Source organism: Raphanus sativus, unplaced genomic scaffold (genome assembly GCF_000801105.2).
Source record: "Raphanus sativus cultivar WK10039 unplaced genomic scaffold, ASM80110v3 Scaffold1818, whole genome shotgun sequence".
Lineage (NCBI taxonomy): Eukaryota > Viridiplantae > Streptophyta > Magnoliopsida > Brassicales > Brassicaceae > Raphanus > Raphanus sativus.
Genome location: NW_026617127.1, coordinates 1 through 19,130, shown reverse-complemented (window position 1 = coordinate 19,130; position 19,130 = coordinate 1). Strand labels below are relative to the sequence as shown.

Below are 19,130 nucleotides of genomic sequence, written 5' to 3'. Positions count from 1 at the left end.
GTCGCGTCTTTAGCCATCCTGTTCTTCCTAACATGCCAATCCATATGCTTGCTGTGCTCGTCTTGACACTTGAATCTAACACCACACGACGAGCATTGCCTCGGCATGTCGGAGTAAAGAGACTTAACAACAGATTCACGTCGCACGTTAAGAATAATTTTATCAAAATCAAGCCCAAGATCACATTCTTTCTCTTTTTCTTTCTCATTGTTGTTAAGAACACTAAGTAAATCTGCCAATTCTTTGCTCACAATAGGTTGTTGTGGTAACGATTGAGACACAACAGAAACCATGTTTGAATGAGTCAAAGGCATTGAATTTGGCAAATTCGTAAAAACAGGTGGTGCTTGAGAAAGTGGTGGATTAGCATTAAACCGGACTCCGGTTACGTCACGGTTTGTGTTGGGTGCGAAATTAGGAACCCATTCCGGTAACGAATCGAAACCGTCAAGTTTGCGATAAGGTAAAGGAAGCGGAACCGATTGGGGATTAGGGTTTCCATAACCGTATGGTTTCTGATAATCAGCGTTAGATTGCGAATTACGATGGGCAAAAGAAGAGATATTACTCGAATTAGAATTGATCACATCACCGTAATTAGAAACCCTAGACAAGTTACTATCATCATGTTGATGACGACGATTATACAGAGGAGGAGTCCCCGATTGGAATTGCGGTTGCGTCTGGTATCTGGGTCGTTTCTGAGGCGCCGGCGCGTAACGGCTTCGATCCTCCTCCTGGAAACCTCCGATTCTTCCGCCGTAACCACCGGGGTTGTCGAACGGTCTCTTCAGCGTGTTTCCAGCGTGCCGATGGGAGTTTCTATGATGAACGGATGAAGACATCTTTTCGATTCAACAGATGTATGAGTTTCTCTGAACGATGAACAATAAAAAAGCCCTAAATTTGGATTTCGTGTTTATGCGAGAGAGAGAGAGAGAATATCAGAAAATTGCGGATGAAGTAAAAGAAACGAATGAGAGGAGACGCAAGCAAGAGGGTTCGTGGTATATTTATAGAAAAAATAAAGTCGGTTGGGAGTAAAGCGCGTGAAGAGCGCGTATCCGTCCAAAAATTCACGCGGGTTTTATTCTGATTGGGCCGAACTTATTAATGGGCCTATTTAGTGGGCCTTTCTGGAATCTACTCGCCCTCTCCCACTTTCGATGTTTTTTTTTCTTTTTCTCATCGATCGGGAAGTTAAACCCCAGAGGAGGAGGACGGAGAAGGAGGAAGTGATGGATTCGGAAAAGGCACTAGAACTAGTGAAGCATGGAGCTACGCTTCTATTTCTCGACGTTCCTCAGCATACTCTCATCGGAATCGATACTCAGGTCGGTGACTTACCTCTTTGATAAATTATATCGAATCGTGAGTTCGAGCTTTCTTGAGCGTGTTAGTATGGTGGAATTTGCATATCTTAACATCAATGTTGTGAGAGTTCACGTTGCAGATGTTCACAGTGGGGCCAGCTTTCAAAGGGATAAAGATGATCCCTCCTGGAATTCACTTTGTATTCTACAGTTCGTCCACCAGGTTTATTATATGCCTTTTTTGTATATAATAACATGATTAAGTCATTAGAAACAAATGATTAACTGCATACGTTATTTTTTTTTGTTTTACAGGGATGGTAAAGAGTTTTCACCTACCATTGGCTTCTTTATTGATGTTGCTCCTTCTCAGGTTTGTAAATCAATCTTGCCTTTTTACTTCAGAATATCCTATGAGAAGCGCCATGGAACTGTATTTTCAATTGTTCTTTGGCTGCAAAAAGGTTATTGTACGCAAATGGAATCAGCAAGACGAGTGGCTAGCCAAAGTATCTGAAGAAGAGGTTTGTCCCTTTTAATAACCCCAATCCATCAAATTTTCTCCATGCTCTGCTTGAAACTCAATCTGTGGTTTCCATCTTTGTTTCGATTAGATTGATATGTAGTTTAATGCCTGTTGAATAGAAGAGAAATCATTTTGCAGTAGACAGTAGTCACTAGTCATATTAGGCTCTAGAAACAGTGTTGTTTCATTTTTTTCACTTTGATTCCAGGAGGAGAGATATTCTCAAGCAGTAAAAAGTTTGGAGTTTGACAAACATCTTGGTCCATACAATTTAAGCCAATATGGAGCATGGAAGCACTTGTCTAACTACATTACCATGGATGTTGTTGAGAAGTTTGGTATGTGAAACCTTATATCTAGTGGGTTCTTGAACCAGACTGTTACGGGTTTGAACACTGTAAGACTTGACTTGTTCCGTTTTGCAGAGCCTGTTGGAGGAGAAATAACAGTCATCTACGAATCTGCTATCCTAAAAGGCGGACCTAAGACCGAAATGGAAAGAGCACTTGACGCGCAGATGAAGAAAAGCAAGTCTGAGGCAGCATCGTCATCTACTGAGCAACCAAAAGGGAATAGGTTTTACTATACTTCTATTCCTCGGATTATAAAGCACAAGGGAATGTCTGGTCAGGAGCTAACCTCTTTGAATCTTGACAAGGTAACTGCCTCCTTTATATTTTTCTTCTTTACTTTTCTTCGGTAGATGTTTTGAACGTTAAAATTCTGTGAAGCTTAGTTGATGTCATTTCCTCTTTTGTTTGTATAGACTCAACTACTAGAAAGTGTATTATCAAAGGAGTACAAAGCCTCGGAAGACTTGCTTCTTGGGGAGCTACAGTTTTCATTTGTAGCATTTTTGGTATGTACTCTTAACATATACTTATTATACATTCATACACAGTGCATAATTATGTATGGTCACACGTATGAGTCCTTCAGACTTGTATTCCATTCTCAGATCATGTTGTCACATTATTGTGCAGATGGGGCAGTCTCTTGAATCCTTCATGCAATGGAAGTCCTTAGTTAGTCTTTTACTAGGCTGCACTGAAGCGGTATGTGATTCTAAAGGACCTTTGATTTGATGGTGTATTTTTTTTTCTTTCTGATCTATTCCGTTTTCTATATTTCTCTGTTTTTGGTTATCATATGGATACCTGCTTCTATATTGTAATTCGAAAAATTAATGCAACTTCATGCCTTTTGTGACCTTTTGCAGCCATTTCAGACTAGGAGTGAACTTTTCACAAAGGTGAGTTTCGTTAATTCTCATTTTAAAACTATCTCTGAGGATGCATATAGATGCTATTTAAACCAATTATATCTCGTTTTCCTCTGTTGTTTTATATGCAGTTCTACCAATTGTCATTCTACGAACCTAATTAGTTCCGAACTTAATCTTTCATGATGTATTTATTACAGTTCATTGAAGTCATCTACCATCAACTAAAGTATGGACTACAGAAAGAGAGCAGTGGTCCAGAGATGGGCGTACTTGCACTTCTCGATGATTCTTGGCTAGCTTCAGATAGCTTTCTGCACTTGCTTTGCAAGGTAAAATCTCTGACTAGCTTTACATGTTTCCTTTGAGCGAGCATACGTTTTGAATTTAAAAAGATTTCAGCTCGATCTTCCTTTGCTTTGTGGTAACAGGACTTTTTTGCATTAGTGGAAGAGGCATCTGTAGTTGATGGAGATTTATTGTCGTGGGTATGTCCAAAAATCTACTTAGACAGATCACACACTTTGTCTACATCAAATTCATTTTCACATAATGTGTTTATGCAGACAAGGAAGTTCAAAGAGTTGCTTGAGAATAGATTAGGATGGGAGTTTCAGAAGAAGAGCGATGTTGATGGGATTTACTTTGACGAAGATGATGAGGTAAATGTTGAAATCTTAAAAGCTTCTTTTGCTTTCTGTTCTTCTTTTCATTGTTGCTTATCGACTTGCATTAACTTGACATGGTGCAGTATGCTCCTGTGGTTGAGATGTTGGATGAAAGTCATGGAGACTATATGGCCACATAGGGGACCACATATGCAAGTTTTCTTCGCTTTTACCCAACATTTGGGGGATCTTTGCTTGCACAGATGTTGTTATGATGCTAGTATGTTGAATGTTATTCTAACACGAGTTAAATACAAATTCTTACATTAGTGCAAAGTGTGAAGAGTTCGTTTATTTCAGATTTTAAAAGTCTTCTCCCTCGAGAAGAGAATAAATAGTATTACATCAAAGAATGTGGGGATATTAGTCATAAGTAAAATTAGAATGTGACAAAAGAAATTAACTAAATTGACACTTAGAATCAAACTTCAAGTCTTTGTCTTCACAGCTTCTTCAGCTTTTGACCTCTCAAGCCATTCCAAAAAGCAGCAGCGTTGATTGCTCTCTTACCAGGAAGTTGGACTTCAAGCACCTGAATAAGAAAAGAAAAATGCTCGATTAGTTTCATGTTTACCTCATCATATCTTTGGATCAACAAAAACTAAGCAAGTCTATAGCTTTTTACCTCCAAAGCTGTGCCTCCTCCACAGGGAAACACCAATGAACCTTTCTTGAAAGTTACATAATGTTGTTCACCGTTCAGAACTTCTGTACTTTGGCATATCCGAGTGGTGATGATCTTAAGCTCTAGCTCGTTTTGCAGACCGCTTTTGTCATCGAGGACCAAGACTTTAGCTCGTGTTCCCGGCCATCCTGCGAATGCACGAACCTAGAAAGCGGTTTTTTACTTTTCTTTTTAATGTTTATGATTACAGACTAGCAAAATGAAAGGGTGTCTACCTTGTTATGTAGAACAAAAGCTTCCTCGTCAAAAGAAAGCCAAGCCTCATCAGGAGCTATCTGTGCATCAATTAAATTTATTTCGGTCCAATAAAACCATGATGATTGTTAATATGATTGAGCAACCAAATTCGAATCAGATTAAGCAAGAGAGAAATGCACAAATACCTTTGGGGCTAAGGTAGCTCTAGAATCATCTTGAGGAACTGCTTTTGATTTTGCTGAACCGTCAAATATCGACGGAAGTTCACGGATAAGAAGCTTTGACCCTGCAAAGTTTCAGAGAAACTGTTCCTAATCATAGAAACTATTCAAAAGAGTTGTATGAGCATAAGACGCTAATATATTACCTTCAGAAAATAATAACGAGAGTAGTTCTGGTGCCTGCAAATGATTCAAAAGTCATTATTAAGACCCATAGAAATATGTTAAAAATAATCAGCTACTTTGAAACAGAAAGTAACACCTTTATTTGATCATCTAGTTGTAACCTCTTAGAGGCAATCACTGCCCCTGCATCAAGCTTCCGCACCGTAAATGCTAATGACACTCCTGTTTCTTGAACACCATCCTGTCACAGACACCAAGTTTTAATGTGAAATCTTCAGTTATGCAATAACAGTAAGAGCTGGAAAAAGTCAAGACCAAAAGAGAAAAAATAGCACTTGTAATGCTCTTTGCACTGGAGCAGCACCACGGTAGAGTGGCAACAAACTAGGATGTATATTCACTGTCCCTAAAATATAGTAAACGTCGACTTCTTAAACACAAAAGCCTCTTCTGCAGTACAGATAAAGAAAACATCTAGAATGTTCCATTCTACTAACCGTGAACCGGAATATTAAGGAACTTGGTAGGTAAAATATTCCCATAAGCAGCTGTAACACAAAGCTCAGGTTGCAAATCTCTTAAAGTGGACAAGAAGGCTTCCTTCATTACAACAAAACACACAAAAAAAAAAGATCACATCTTTCTCCAAAAAAAAAAAGAAAAGAGTTTGATTAACGAGACCAAAAAGAAAAACCTTACATCTCCTGCCTTCTCAGGGTAGAGGATCAGATCAGAAGGTAAACCCTTTTCAAGAGCGTATTGCGCTACTGGAGAAGGCAACACTTTTCTTCCCCTGTCTCTTCTCGCCGGAGGCTGCGTGACAATTCCAGCAACCTAGAAACAAGCCGGAATCAGACAACAAGTTTGTCTTAAATCTTGGTTCATTTGTGTATTACCTCGAAGGAAGAGTTTGGTGCGGAAGATGCGTCGAAAAGAGCTTCGAGCACTGTCACGGAAACCTCAATTCAAAAGAGATATGATTGAATTGTCAGGCTAAAACCCTAAAACCCATAAGTTATGTGTATAGACGTATATAGCATTTTGAAGTCTCTCTTACTTGAGGAGAGCCTAGGAAGATGAGAGGCTTCTTCTTCGGAGATGGAGTTACGGAAGAAAGAGTTGCGGATGCGTTGACGGATATGAAACGACGTAGCATTAGCGCCGAGTTCATTATTTCTCTTCCCTGCTTCAATGGTTTTCGGAATTTTTTCTTTTGGATTCTAGAAAACGGAGAAGATAATGGGTTTGGGTTACAGTTTTTGAATTTAAACCGTTCCTATCCGAAATAAACCGGAAACTAATATGTCAAACCAAATTTAGATCTTCTCTTGTCCGGGCCAATTTGTGGTTCAAGAAGGGTGTTCAGAATCAAATTATTTTCCTTCGGCAGGACAGTGTACATGAATGTCCTCCTCCTCAACCTTCGTTAAGACACTTGATAAAGGTCAAAAGAGTACTAAAATAAGTAAGACTTGCGTTGAGTTGGGTGAGCTGATGCACGCATGTTTCAAGCTGTACTGTTTAAAGTCAAAGCTTGATGAGGTTTCTTTAAGATAAGAATGAATCTGATGCCCGATGGAGGACCAAATTTTGTTGGTAGTCTAGAGACCCGGCAGCTTATTATCAGAAGACCTATTAGTTTATGTTGATGGGTCTCAGGATTGTAGCAAAATATAATATTCTTGCTAACATTACCACCGATTTTGCTATTTGTTTCCACAAGTAACAACAATCTCAGATATTATGAATTTCACTACAAACAAGTTAGAAGAATCAAACCAAGTCTTTTAGGACCACTAAAAATCTTAATTCTACACAGATATCTGAACATTGAATATTATCAAGGCAAATAAGGTAATAAACTAGTTTCCTTTTTTTTTTCATTTCTTGAATAGAAAGGAGGAACATGACTTCTTACAAACTTTGCACTAAACAACGAACAAAACAACAAAAAGGAGACACGCAAGAGAACATCGTTACTTCACTTCATTGTGGTGTTTAGAGTTAGTCTTTGGTTACTTGACTTTGTTTTGGTATTTGGAGTTAACCTTCTTCTGACGAGTTGACCTGCGAACATTGTTAACAACGTCAACCTCATCAGCTTCTCCTTCATCATCATCATAATCTTCATCAGCTTCTTCTTGGTCATCTTCTTCACTAGCTTCTTCTTCTTCTTCTTCCTCTTCCTTCTCCTCTTCCTCTTCCTCTTCACCATCTTCTTCTTGTTCTAGCCGGCGGATGCAAATACGCAAGTTCTTAATCATAATTGGTGAAACCAAATAGGAAGGAATCGACATAAAGTCTTCCTCAGGAGTTTCCAAGCTCACTCTCTGAATCCTATTCATCTCCGTCGATCCAAACGTCACAGTCTGACGTCCCAAAGAGTGGGTCAAATCAAAGGAAAACTTCCCAACTCCTGGAGCAGACGGAGCTATACAGTTCACAGTCAAAGACATTCCTTGCGCCCCCTCGAAACACTGAACCACAACCAACGGACCAACTCTGTATTCCTGAAGGACTGAAATCTTCGGGCCTGGGCCAGGGGCGAGATATGTGTGGTGGGGAGTGCCACACACGAAACGCCTCGTTGTATCCTTGTGGTCAGCATCGTAATGACTGTAGAGATCTTTGTACACACCAGCGAAGTTGCAGTCCGGTGCAGGGCAGTAGCAAAGAGCGAAACCGCATTCCTCCTCATGTGCTGATTCTTTGCCGTAAGAGAACTTCTCCGTACAGCCATGTTTTGAGTTCGGACACGGGACGGTGACTAATTCGACGATTCTCTCTACGATTCTGCATCGGTTGTTACCGATGGGCAAAGCGCAGGCGGGGCATTTGTTTCTCAGTTTGAGACAGCAAGACGAACAAGCTATGTGTCCGTTGTCACACTGATGACATGCAAATAAAAAAATAACAAACTTGTAACTAATCAATGCATAGTGGAACGTACCAAATCAGATAATCAACATTTTTTTTAATCAGATATAATCAGTTACTATTCAAGTGAAATAAAGGAGACCTGAAAGACATGTTTGGTCAGTGCTTCCAAGCAAACGGGACAATCGAGAAGGTCCAAATCGAGCAGCGTCCCCGATCGTGCCTCCGGAGTTATCACTTCATCTTCGTCTACACTCGCCGTTACTCCTCTGCCTTCATCTTCAGCAACGGAAGGAAGCCGTTGTCTCTTTCGGCGGCTGCTGCTGCTGCTCGACGCTTCTCCAGCGACAGCTTTCTCGGCGTTCGTCTTTTTCACCATGACTATTGGAATCTCCCCCGGTGAAGTCTGGCTTTCGCTAATCGCTTCGCTATGTATTTTAACAGAGGAAATCCTAATTCCCTTTTTAAAAATAAAAATCATGCAAATTTCTTTCAGAAAAGTTAAGCCAACTTTTTACGATTCTGCCATTTACAGATCTTTAGGTCAAATTAGGCGGGGAAAACCTTTTTTCCAATTTCCCGCCGGATGTTCCAAAAGTTGGGTCGGTCTTTTTACGCATATAATAAATCTCTCTTAGTTTTAATCATCTTATAAATATTGGGAATTTGCACATAAGAAATTATAATAATTAGTAATGGTGTTCCAAAAAATTAATTATAAAATAATATAATTAGTAACTAAAATAGTTGAGATATTGTTTGCATAAAAGAAAGTATTGTTTGCATGGTACCATATTTAAATCACCATAGCATTCTTATGACACGGCTGGCTGAGTTTTTTTTTTCTTATGTTTCCTCCTTTGATCTTATATTTATTCACTTCTATTTTTTTTAATAACTAATAAGGTTTATGATTCATCTTTCAAACACACAGATTTTGTTAAATACAATATGTTTAAAAAAATTCCAAACAGAAGTGTGTTCGAGTGGTAATTAGCGAATTTGATTATGTAAGCTACATAATGAAAGTGTGATGTAGTCCGAATGAGGAGTATAGGTTCTGTGAGACAAATGCAGTTTGATAAAAAGAGGTGTATGAATAGTGTTTTATTGGTGAAAATATGTTTTGTGATATATGTATATATATAATATATTTTAAATTGTTTGTTTAGCATTATAACATACAAAAATTATTTATAATTTTTTTTTAACAACAAGAAACTTAAAATTAAATTGGACTGGTTTCAGATTACAATAGAAAGATTGCTGATTAAATGGGATATTAAACAACATTTGGTGAGCCCGTCAGCAGATCTATTAATGCTACGTAAAATATAAAGAAAACAACAGGAGAGAAAAGGTGAAGAAGGCGAGAAGGCGAGGTGGTTGATATCGACGAGAACTCCGAAGAGTTCCGTTGATCGTCGGCATGAGGAAATCGTATTGACGAACACTTGAGAATCTGATTTGATATAGATGTGATGGTAGTTGTTTGAAGCCGCTTGCAGGAGGGCTTCAGCCATGCATGGTGAGGAGACGAAATTCTGAACACATGATCCTCGGAGGATCTCTTGTGAAGTGGAATCGCTGAAGATCCAGGCTAGTCCCGCAGCTCGGATCCCTCCCTTCCATGAAGCATTGGTGTTGCAGATTATCTCCAAGGGGGTTCGAATCGAGGCTTGACTACTGGATAAGATCTTGGGTTGGTGGTTCCAATTTAATTGGTTGTGCCGATTCCCATTCTTTGAGTGATCCTATAGCTTTTGTAAAGACTTCTATCGATGAACTAAATCGGTTTTCAAACAGGAGCTGGTTCCGTGAAGTCCATAAAGTCCAACAGATCCATGAGAAGATATTTCCAGTAAAATAAAATAAGGCTTGCAGTGAGCTGATGCACGCATGTTTCAAGCTGGACTAGTTAATGTCAAAGGTTGATGAGGCTTCTTTAGATAAGAATAAAGCTGATGCTGGTTGGTCTCTCTGACAAGGAGAACAAATTCTTATGCCCATGGATTTTTGTTGGTAGACTAGTCAAGGTCGGCCCCTTGATGTAGAGATCAAAGTTATCATTTCCTTTGTGTGTGTTTTTTTTTTGCTTTCTATGTTGATGGGTCTGGAAATTGCAGCAAAATATGATATTCTTGCAACATTACCACCGATTTTGGCATTTGTTTCCACTAGCGACAACAATCTCACATATTATGGATTTCACTAGAAACAAGTTAGAAGAATCAAACCAAGTCCTTTTTAGGACAACTAAAAACCTTAATTCTACATAGATATCTGAACAGAGAACACTATTAAGGCAAATATGGTAATAAACTAGTTTACTTTTTTTTTTCATCTCTTAAATTTGTGGAAGCACCGTGGCCTAGTGGTCAAGGTTTAAAGACTTCTACACCCAGGTCTGGGGTTCGAATCTCAGGCAATGCAATTTCTACAGGAGGAAGTCTGGGTTTCAATTCCCGGAGAAGGCGGATTCTGCAGGAATATTAGAGAAAAGGCTTACAAGAGATCTTCAGCATGGCGCAAGGAATACCGTCAGGAATGGATCTCATAGGGCGACTCAGGGTGATGAAGTCAGGCGTGAATCTTCACAAGACAGGTAGTATTGTCGGCTGTAATATCGTCTATGTAATGTTTCTCATCATTTGTAATAGCATAATCAACCAGACAAAAAAAAAATAGGAAGGAGGAACATGAGTTCTTACAAACTTTGAAACACAGCAGCACACAACAAAAAGGAGACATGCAAGAGAACATAGATGGAGAAGATAACTACCTAATTATATATAAAAATTAAAAGGAGAAAGCCTTGGTTACTTGATTTTGTTTTGGTATTTGGAGTTAGCCTTCTTCTCACGAGCTGATCTGCGAACACTGTTTCCAACGTCAACCTCAACAGCTTCTTCTTCCTCTTCCTCTTCTTCTTCCTCTTCACCAGCTTTTTCTTTTTCTAGCCGGCAGATGCAAATACGCAAGTTCTTCATCATAAGCGGCGGATTCAAATAGGAAGGAATTAACATGAAGTCGTCCTCAGGAGTTTGGAAGCTTACTCTCTGAATCCTATTCATCTCCCTTGATCCAAACGTCACAGTGTGACGTCCCATCGAGTAGGTCAAACTAAAGGAAAACTTCCCAACTCCTGGAGCAGATGGAGCTATACGATTCACAGTCACAGACATTCCTTGTGGCAACTCGAAACACTGAAGGACAACCAATGAACCATCTTTATATTCCTGAAGGACTGCAATCTTGGAATCTTGGATAAAGCCACACACGAACCGGTTCCACGTATCCTTGCGGTTAGCATCGTAATGACGGTAGAGATCTTTGTACACGCCAGCGTAGCTGCAGTTAGGTGCAGGACAGTAGCAAAGAGAGAAACCGCACTCTTTCTCGTGTGCTGATTCTTTGCCGTAAGAGAACTTCTCCGTACAACCGTGTTTTGCGTTTGGGCACGGGACGGTGACTGATTCGACGATTCTCTCGATGATTCTGCATCGGTTGTTACCGATGGGAAAAGAGCCTCAGGGCATTTGTTTCTCAGTTTAAGACAGCAAGAGGAACAAGCTACGTGTCCATTGTCACACTGATGACATGCAAAAATAACAAACTTGTAACAAATCAATGCTTAGTGGAACTTACCAAATAAGATATACAAGACAATAAACGAGACCTGAAAGACATGTTTGGTCAGTGCTTGGAAGCAAACGGGACAATCGAGAAGGTCCAAATCGAGCAGCGTCCCCGATCGTGACTCCGGTATCACTTCATCTTCATCTACACTCCCAGTTACTCTGCCTTCATACTCAGCAGCGGAAGGAAGCCGTCGTCTCTTTCGGCGGCGGCTGCTGCTCGACGCTTCTCCAGCGACGCCTTTCTCCTTGTTCGTCTCTTTCATCATCGCTATCGAAATCTTTCGCTATGCCAACAGAGGAAACCCTAATTCCTTTTTTACGATTCTGTCAACTTTAAGTGACACAATATGTAATAAACGTATTCTATGGCTGGCTATAAATATTGAATGCGTTTTGCAGCGGGACGGAGCGGTTCACAGTGGCTTGTGGGCCTGTGGCGCTTTCATCACAGATTGTGCTTTGGAGATCATTCTAAGATTACCATTTACTCACATGATTTCTCATTCAATTTAATTTCGTTTTTGACATTTGAATATACTACTAGATTGTAGTGCTAGTTGCAAATTTTTCAATGAACTATTTATCCGGGCCACGATTGCCAAAAGTCTAGTTGAAAAGCCACCGGAAAGTCAAAAAAGTCAGCCTTCTGTTTTTGTCAAAAACTTTAGTTCCAACACCTTCGATTTTAACCTTTATGAAATTGTTGCTCGTATAATTGGCTTCCGGCTATAGAACGAATGTAAACGGAGGAGAATAATAAAGTCGGATGTGAAAAGAAATTCAAGGATTTTCATCGTGACAAAAAAAAAGAAGAAGAAGATGATGATAACACAAATACAGAACTCTTCCTTGATCTCTTACATAAACAAAAAAAAACAAAACGGAGATGCTCAAAAGTATAGGTTAAATCATAATTAGCCTGATCTAAAAGATTAAAAAGTAACTAGTAACCCTCCTTAGTTATTATCTATATTTATTCTTGATAGATCCTGCCATCCCCACCACCACTCAAGATACCACCGAAGCACCTACAAAATTTTGATAGAGAAGACTTACTAACACACATTAAGATACTTACACAAACAAAAAAATTCTCCATGACACTGGTAAAAATCAATTTTACCTGATTTGTGAACTTTCGAGAGAGCCATGTCAAGCCGAATTGGACGACCGAGCAAAGTTCTACCCTGAAATCCCAGCGCCTAAATTAGAAAAAGATCTGATCAGAAATCATCACTTGGATCCTTTTTCCATAAATAATATAGCAAAAATTACTCTCACATTCTGTGCTTCTTCAGGAGAAGAAAACAAAATATGGATAAATCCCCTGAAACTGCCATCAGGTCCCATAGCAAATTTAACATCAACAACTTCGCCAGCTTCTTGGAAGAACTCCTCGCTATAGAATGGAGGACAATAATTTAAAAGTCAATGGAAGGAAAACTTTCCATAAAACTAGAGGAAGGTGCTATGCTTACATATCTGATTTTTTAACTTGGCGCGCAAGTCAGAGTAACACTCCGAAGGCTAGTGCAAGGAGACTCGACCGTACTGAAATGCTTTGCCTCGTACCTGACGTTTGCTTAATTACGCTCATCCAGAACGAGTGTGATGATATTATGCGCTGGTCTATCTCGGTTACAAACTATTGGCTTCGACACGGTAATGTTGCGGTACTAGGTTTTGACCCGACTAAACCATTATGTTTGTCATCCAACTCCATTGTCCTAAGCGTCCTTATGAAGGCTAAGTTAGCTTTTGAGATTCACCTAGTCTCATTGAGAAGCTTTGTTGAGTTTAAATTTGATCGTGCCAACTTCAGTGCCAAATCAAGTCATCTAGGACTTAGTTCTCTTGATGTTGCATACGGTTCTGGAGCTCCTCACCGAAAGCTCTTGCCAGTCAACATCTCAATCAGGTGTATCAACGTCGATTTCGACTATCAATTGTTCGCGAGAACAGTCGCCATGGGAACAAAATTGAAGCTTCTCTACGGGTCTCTTCATTTCGCTGAGCTTGACTCGCCCCAAGATGGTTTTATCTTTAGTTGTTTTGCATTGTTTTCTAGCCTCACTCTACCGTCGAGCCGGGCTCTAGAATTTTCTGCTTCAGTTGTTAACTTTGTTGCTCTTTGAGCTTTATAATATAAGTTATGTCTGTGACAAAAAAAAAAAACTTGGCGCGCAAGATTGCCAGCAAAAAGTGTTCTTGATCCTCCGGTAGTAGTAGATCTTGGTGGCTGTGGCTAATAACAATACACAAAAGTTAACTTCAAACATAGATTAACTAGCAGTAAGTAATATAATATGCTTTAAGAGAGAAATAAGGAAAAGTGTTACATACACTAACAATCACGAGCTCCTCCTCTTCCTCAGCATCAGAATCAGAATCATCTGAGGAAGAAGAATAATCTGCGTCCATGTGCATCTTTTCATCAGATGCTTCATTCTGATTATCTAGATTCAGTTTGGTATTGAACTCATCCGAAAGCTCTCTCTGACCTGAAGAAACAAAAAACAAAAAAAAAACAATAGTCAAATTAACAGCACAAAAACGTTTAATCCAAAGTTGAGATTCTCAATAATAAACAGCCTTATAAATAACACAATCGAAGCAATACTTGTATAACAATTAACAGAAATAACGATTACAAGATCCAAAATATAACCACTATATATCATAGGTATCGTGACTGACTAATAGCGTCAGAGGAAATCTATTTGTGGTACAAGTCGTTGTACCTTCATTCAAAGGGTTCGTGGCTTCAATCGCAGTAGGAGCTGCTTCAGCCTGAAAATTAACACAAACAAAGTTAGTTAAAATCTGTAAAAGAAACATGAAAAGAGGTTCGAGACAGAATAAGAAGGTAGCCAAAGAAGAAGAATACTACGTTAGTTGATTCCATGGAGAAGATTTTAATAGAGGAAAAGTGACTGCTTGGTTTTCTAGGTAATGGAGAGAGACGTAAGATCTTGTTAGGTTTAGAATGAGGAACATGTAATGTACCATATATATATATATATAGGGAGAAAAATTAAATAATTTTCAAAATATACAAAAGAATGTAAAAGATAATCACATATCGATAAGGAAATTTTGTGGCAAAAACCGGATTTGAATGATGGGCCCTTGTCAAGTGCAATGTAGGCTCATCATTGATCAATGGCCGTCGTCATGTGGGGCATCACTACGATTCTCCGTAGCAGAAGAGCCTATTCCTTTATTCGCTAAAGAGGAAGCTGACCTCTATGCATCGCTGAGAGAGGTTTTAGTCTATTGAGATGAGAGAGGTTTTAGTCTTTTCTCGCAGATTTCTTGCGAGATCATTCAACAACTTCCTTGCGAGATCAAACACGGGAGAATTTGATATGGATAAAAAATATGTACACATAGGATAAGTGAATGCTTAGTCTCTCTAATGATAATAAACACCCGAAAACAATGGATATGAAATAATAATTACTCCTCTTCAGCTTCATCTTCACTTTCATCCTCTTCAACTTCTTTTTCTTCTTCTAGCCGGCGGATGCAAATAACCATCTTCAACCAAGCCTTCTGACCCACGATATAGTAAGGAACTAACATGAAGTCCTTCTCAGGAGTTTCCCAGCTCACTTTCTGAATCCTATTCATCTCCTCTAACGCAAACGTCATAGTTGCGTCTCCATCCGTGTAGGAAAGATGATAGGAGAATCTCCCAACTCCTGGAGCAGAAGGTGCTATGCAGTTCACAGTTACGTACATTCCTTGTGGTTCATTGAAACACTGGAGCACAACCAATGGACCATCACTAGATTCCTGAAGGATTAAAATCTTCTCCCTTGTGGATATCCATGCGCCACTGGAACGGCCACACACGAAACAATTCCACAAGTCCTCGTCCTTGTGGTTAGCATAGTAGTGACTGTAGAGTTCCCTGTACACGCCAGTGTATTTGCAGTTTGGTGTAGGACAGTAGCACAGAGCGAAACCACATTCCTTTTCATGGGCTATTTCTTTACCATAAGAGAACTTCTCGGTGCAACCATGTTTTGAGTTTGGGCAAGGAACAATGATTGCTTCCACAACTCTCTCCATGATTCTGCATCGGTAGTTACCGATGGGTAAAGCGCAGGCAGGACATTTGCTCCTCAGTTTGAGACAGCAAGACGAACAAGCTATGTGTCCATTGTCACACTGATGAGATGCAAAAATCCACACAGAGAATGTTATTATTACCAAAGTTGTGATGAGTAATCAGGAGAAAAGAAATTTAGCAATACCTTGCCGTATATATGAACTCAATGTGGCAATAAGATTAAATTTGAGAAATCGGACAACAGGTCTATATTTAAGTACGTGAAAATCGAAAATGATCAATCATGTTCTGGGAAGGACAAATATCTGATTATGTTTCTTGGAGAAAACGTTTCACAAGACTCGTCTGCTATTCGATGAAAAGGGAAACGTTTTCTTTATGGATCATGTTCTGTACATGTCAGTGAACTTGTGTAATGAAAATAAAATATGTAAGACCTGGACTTTAGCTACTCATTGTTATCTAAAAAGTTCCATATATATGATTTTGATGAATAGAATCTAGGGTTACAATCACACATGTGCTAGTAAATGACTACTGTTAACCAGAAAAGAGGATTCTTAATAAAGCTTAGAAAAAGGTAAGAGACAAGACCTGAAAGATAGGATTTGTCAGTGCATGGAAGCAAACGGGACAGTCCAGAAGATCCAAATCAAACATAGTCCGCGATCGTGCCTCCGTTACATCGCCTACTTTTTCTTCTTCTTCAACAGTGGAGGGAAGTCTTCGTTGCCTCTTTTGGTGGTGACTGGTTGACGCTTCTCCAGTGAAGTCTTGCTCGGCGTTCATCTCTTTCATTATGCCTAGCGTCTTTAATTAGGTTAGATTAGAAAATGTTGCGAAACCCTATTTCCTCTCCTGCTAACGTTTTCAGATTTTAGGAGTCAATTTTTACGATTTTGTGCAATTTGCCGCTCCCATTAGGTAAGGGACACAAAAGCCCACTTCGTTTTTGTAACTGAGAATATATATTTCGATTTTACTGATGCTACATGCCTACATCTTACATCTGAATGTTCGACTGTTTTTTACACTATAAAATAAGTTATAAGGGCAACACCATGGGTAAGAAAGAACTCACATGATTTTCTCAAACAGCGAATATTACTTTTTAATAAGACTTAATACCTATGTAAATTTAATTTTGTTTTCAAAAATCCAACCAATACAAAGGTGACGTCTGGACAGTACTGTTCTAATGGAGTTCTCAAAATCTCCTAACTTGATCACCTTTATCAATGGTACGAGGAGAGAATTCTCAAAAAGTGATTAGTTGTTAATTAAAGTAAAAATGATTGATGTAATTCTATACTCACCTAATAAGTTTTCTTTTGAGATTTTATTGGATAGATGTTAGAACCCGATAAATCACTTTGGTTTTAATTAACAACTACTTATCTTTTGAGAACTTTCTCCTTATACTATCAATGGAGTTGCTCTACCCTCCAACTAAAATAGAAATACTAATTATTATCATACAATATTTTTAATCTAACTAATATCAATAAATATAAACATATCCAATTACATCACAACAGAAAATCAAGACAAACAGGTTTAGTTAAATAGAAATGAACCTATATAGAAATAAAAATTTATAGTGACATTTTATATATACTATATTGAACATACTTATATTCACTTCCAATGCAAATCTGCATCATCAAGTGATCACCACTCAACATATAATCCGGAATAAACTTGAACTCATCTTTGGGCTCTTCTTGCTCTCTAACTTCTGGATTTCTTCACCATCAAGCCTTAGTGTGGTATACGCATTGAGCTTAGCTATACTGCATGAGGTTGTGCAATTCAGGAGACATAGGCGCGATACGGCTCACGGTCACACAAACACCACCGTGCGTACCTTTGAAATTCTGCACTACAACCAAATCACCCTCTTTCTCTTCCTGTAAACGGCTGTCTTCTTCTTAGCCACGTTCATGCTAAATAGTTGAGGACTGTCAAACACAAACGGAATGAGGTTTTCAGTGTCCCAAGAGTGTGAAACATGAGCGTGGGTTTCAAGATCCATGTAGGCGCCAGTGTAGTTGCAATTTGGTAAAGGGCACAAGCAAGGAATGTATACACGCAGCTTCTCATGTTTCGATTGGTTCCCACATGATGAGGTTTCCTTACACCCCGTATATAACGTTACAACAGGGGACAATAGATGCTTCAGTGACCTTCTCCATGGCTATGCATCTAATGTCTCCTATGGGTAACCTACAGAAAGGGCATTTCTTCTTTAATTTGGTGCAGCACAAAGAACAAGCTAGATGTCCAATTGTCCATTATTACACTGAAACCAATAACACCAAAGAGTTAGCACTATGTCCATTATTATAATACATATTTTATATATTATTTTTATATTCAAAAATAGTTAATGAATATAAATATGTCTATCATGTTGTTCATGTTATACTACTTTAATTGAGTTGGATAGAGCATATAAAACAACGTCTAGATATGCAAATTCTTTGTGAATTTACCGGTACAAAACTTATATACTTATATCCGTCAAATCCGTGACAAAAAAAAAACTTATATTATAGACATCACATATTTACATAGTATAGTAATATTTTGTACATCAACACTGTTTCCTCATTATTTTCATGATCTTGATTTGACGGATTTTGACCCAACACATATCTCAAAAAAATGTGGAACATTAATATATTATGATAATACATTGCATAGAAAATTAAAATATTATATACTGATAATGGCGAAAAATGCACATGAGTAACAATGGTGTATACACATTAATAAGACTAAGAAGATGATTGGTACCAGCTGTGGAAGCTGTAGACAGCACCATTTAAGCTCACAACACTCGGTTAAAAGCAATCAAGGTTTGTCTTTGTTTTTACGTTCACAGCACTTTGTAAAAAACTCACAGCCTTTCTTTAAAATCATGTTATTATAATAGCTTTAGAAAGACAAATATCTACAGCCCAAATCTAACAACTCTTAACAATTAAAAATCTAAAGCCCGAGCAAAAATAATGACAGCTATAATTTTACAGCAAAAAAATAAAATCACAGCACTTACCAATCATACCCTAACTTTTAAAAAATTATACTCCCTCTGTTTTTTAAAGATCCATGTTCTAGGAAAAAAATTTGTTTTAAAAAAATACATTTTTTACTTTTTCAATGTATTATTTAATGAAAATCTGTTAATTTCAAGAAAATTAATTGTGTTTATTGGACTTTTATTGGTTAAAAGTTATGGAAAATTGTTATTCACAAAAATCAATGCATTTTAATGTGATTTCTTAATATATGTGAAAAATCTAAAATATGTATCTTTAAAAAACAGAGGGAGTACTTGATAGTTTGTTATAGAAACAAATATTAATAACCGCAGACACGTAAGTCAAACTCTAATACTAGTTATGAGTTATGACATTATTATTGGAAAGTAAAAAATAGTTATCCCATTTGTTCACGGGAATAAATGACATGATGGGGTAAGGGCGTTAGCAGAAGAGTACTGAAAACATTGAATAGAAGCTTTCATATATAACTCACTGGTTAGGTGTCATTTTGGCTCCATCTTACAT

The 19,130-nt window shown here is 38.3% G+C and overlaps 5 protein-coding genes and 2 pseudogenes across 6 annotated transcripts; 1 reads left to right on the top strand and 6 right to left on the bottom strand.

The window, feature by feature from the left end:
- On the bottom strand, nucleotides 1-968 carry LOC108830402 (polyadenylation and cleavage factor homolog 5; the record flags this gene model as incomplete). The annotated part of the gene is given in 1 exon segment (XM_018604001.2): nucleotides 1-968. A coding segment is annotated over 1 exon segment (845 nt), but the record flags the coding sequence as incomplete, so codon positions are not given.
- A 201-nt stretch (nucleotides 969-1,169) lies between these two features.
- On the top strand, nucleotides 1,170-4,030 carry LOC108830411 (uncharacterized). Its single transcript, XM_018604008.2, has 13 exons — nucleotides 1,170-1,334; nucleotides 1,454-1,536; nucleotides 1,629-1,686; nucleotides 1,778-1,837; nucleotides 2,048-2,177; nucleotides 2,265-2,497; nucleotides 2,606-2,698; nucleotides 2,823-2,894; nucleotides 3,059-3,091; nucleotides 3,262-3,393; nucleotides 3,493-3,549; nucleotides 3,628-3,723; nucleotides 3,813-4,030. The coding sequence occupies exons 1-13, from the start codon at nucleotides 1,239-1,241 to the stop codon at nucleotides 3,867-3,869; spliced, it is 1,200 nt and encodes a 399-aa protein (XP_018459510.2). The 5' UTR covers nucleotides 1,170-1,238; the 3' UTR covers nucleotides 3,870-4,030.
- Nucleotides 4,010-6,174, bottom strand: LOC108830410 (uncharacterized). Its single transcript, XM_018604007.2, has 11 exons — nucleotides 6,017-6,174; nucleotides 5,856-5,918; nucleotides 5,659-5,793; nucleotides 5,457-5,559; nucleotides 5,295-5,365; nucleotides 5,096-5,200; nucleotides 4,980-5,013; nucleotides 4,798-4,898; nucleotides 4,630-4,689; nucleotides 4,355-4,558; nucleotides 4,010-4,261 (listed from the first exon to the last, which is right to left on the bottom strand). Exons 1-11 carry the CDS (start codon nucleotides 6,128-6,130, stop codon nucleotides 4,172-4,174), a joined length of 1,080 nt encoding a protein of 359 aa, XP_018459509.1. The 5' UTR covers nucleotides 6,131-6,174; the 3' UTR covers nucleotides 4,010-4,171.
- Nucleotides 6,175-6,809: 635 nt separating this feature from the next.
- On the bottom strand, nucleotides 6,810-8,287 carry LOC108830405 (E3 ubiquitin-protein ligase SINA-like 2). Its single transcript, XM_018604002.2, has 2 exons — nucleotides 7,979-8,287; nucleotides 6,810-7,847 (listed from the first exon to the last, which is right to left on the bottom strand). The coding sequence occupies exons 1-2, from the start codon at nucleotides 8,213-8,215 to the stop codon at nucleotides 6,975-6,977; spliced, it is 1,110 nt and encodes a 369-aa protein (XP_018459504.1). The 5' UTR covers nucleotides 8,216-8,287; the 3' UTR covers nucleotides 6,810-6,974.
- Nucleotides 8,288-10,655: 2,368 nt separating this feature from the next.
- Nucleotides 10,656-11,743, bottom strand: LOC108830406 (E3 ubiquitin-protein ligase SINA-like 2; annotated as a pseudogene).
- Nucleotides 11,744-12,276: 533 nt separating this feature from the next.
- Nucleotides 12,277-16,546, bottom strand: LOC108815326 (E3 ubiquitin-protein ligase SINA-like 2). 2 transcript variants are annotated; one of them, XR_008941435.1, is made up of 7 exons: nucleotides 16,150-16,546; nucleotides 14,219-14,267; nucleotides 13,821-13,978; nucleotides 12,956-13,722; nucleotides 12,759-12,876; nucleotides 12,601-12,679; nucleotides 12,277-12,505 (listed from the first exon to the last, which is right to left on the bottom strand). XR_008941435.1 is itself a non-coding variant. In XM_056999434.1 (2 exons), exons 1-2 carry the CDS (start codon nucleotides 16,351-16,353, stop codon nucleotides 14,937-14,939), a joined length of 921 nt encoding a protein of 306 aa, XP_056855414.1. In that variant the 5' UTR covers nucleotides 16,354-16,541; the 3' UTR covers nucleotides 14,804-14,936. The 2 variants fall into 2 exon arrangements, 1 of the variants encoding a protein (XP_056855414.1); XM_056999434.1 differs by lacking the exons at nucleotides 12,277-12,505; nucleotides 12,601-12,679; nucleotides 12,759-12,876; ... (1 more) ...; nucleotides 13,821-13,978; nucleotides 14,219-14,267 and adding an exon at nucleotides 14,804-15,653 and having other exon boundaries at nucleotides 16,150-16,541.
- A 604-nt stretch (nucleotides 16,547-17,150) lies between these two features.
- On the bottom strand, nucleotides 17,151-17,843 carry LOC130504840 (E3 ubiquitin-protein ligase SINA-like 5; annotated as a pseudogene).
- Nucleotides 17,844-19,130: the final 1,287 nt, after the last annotated feature.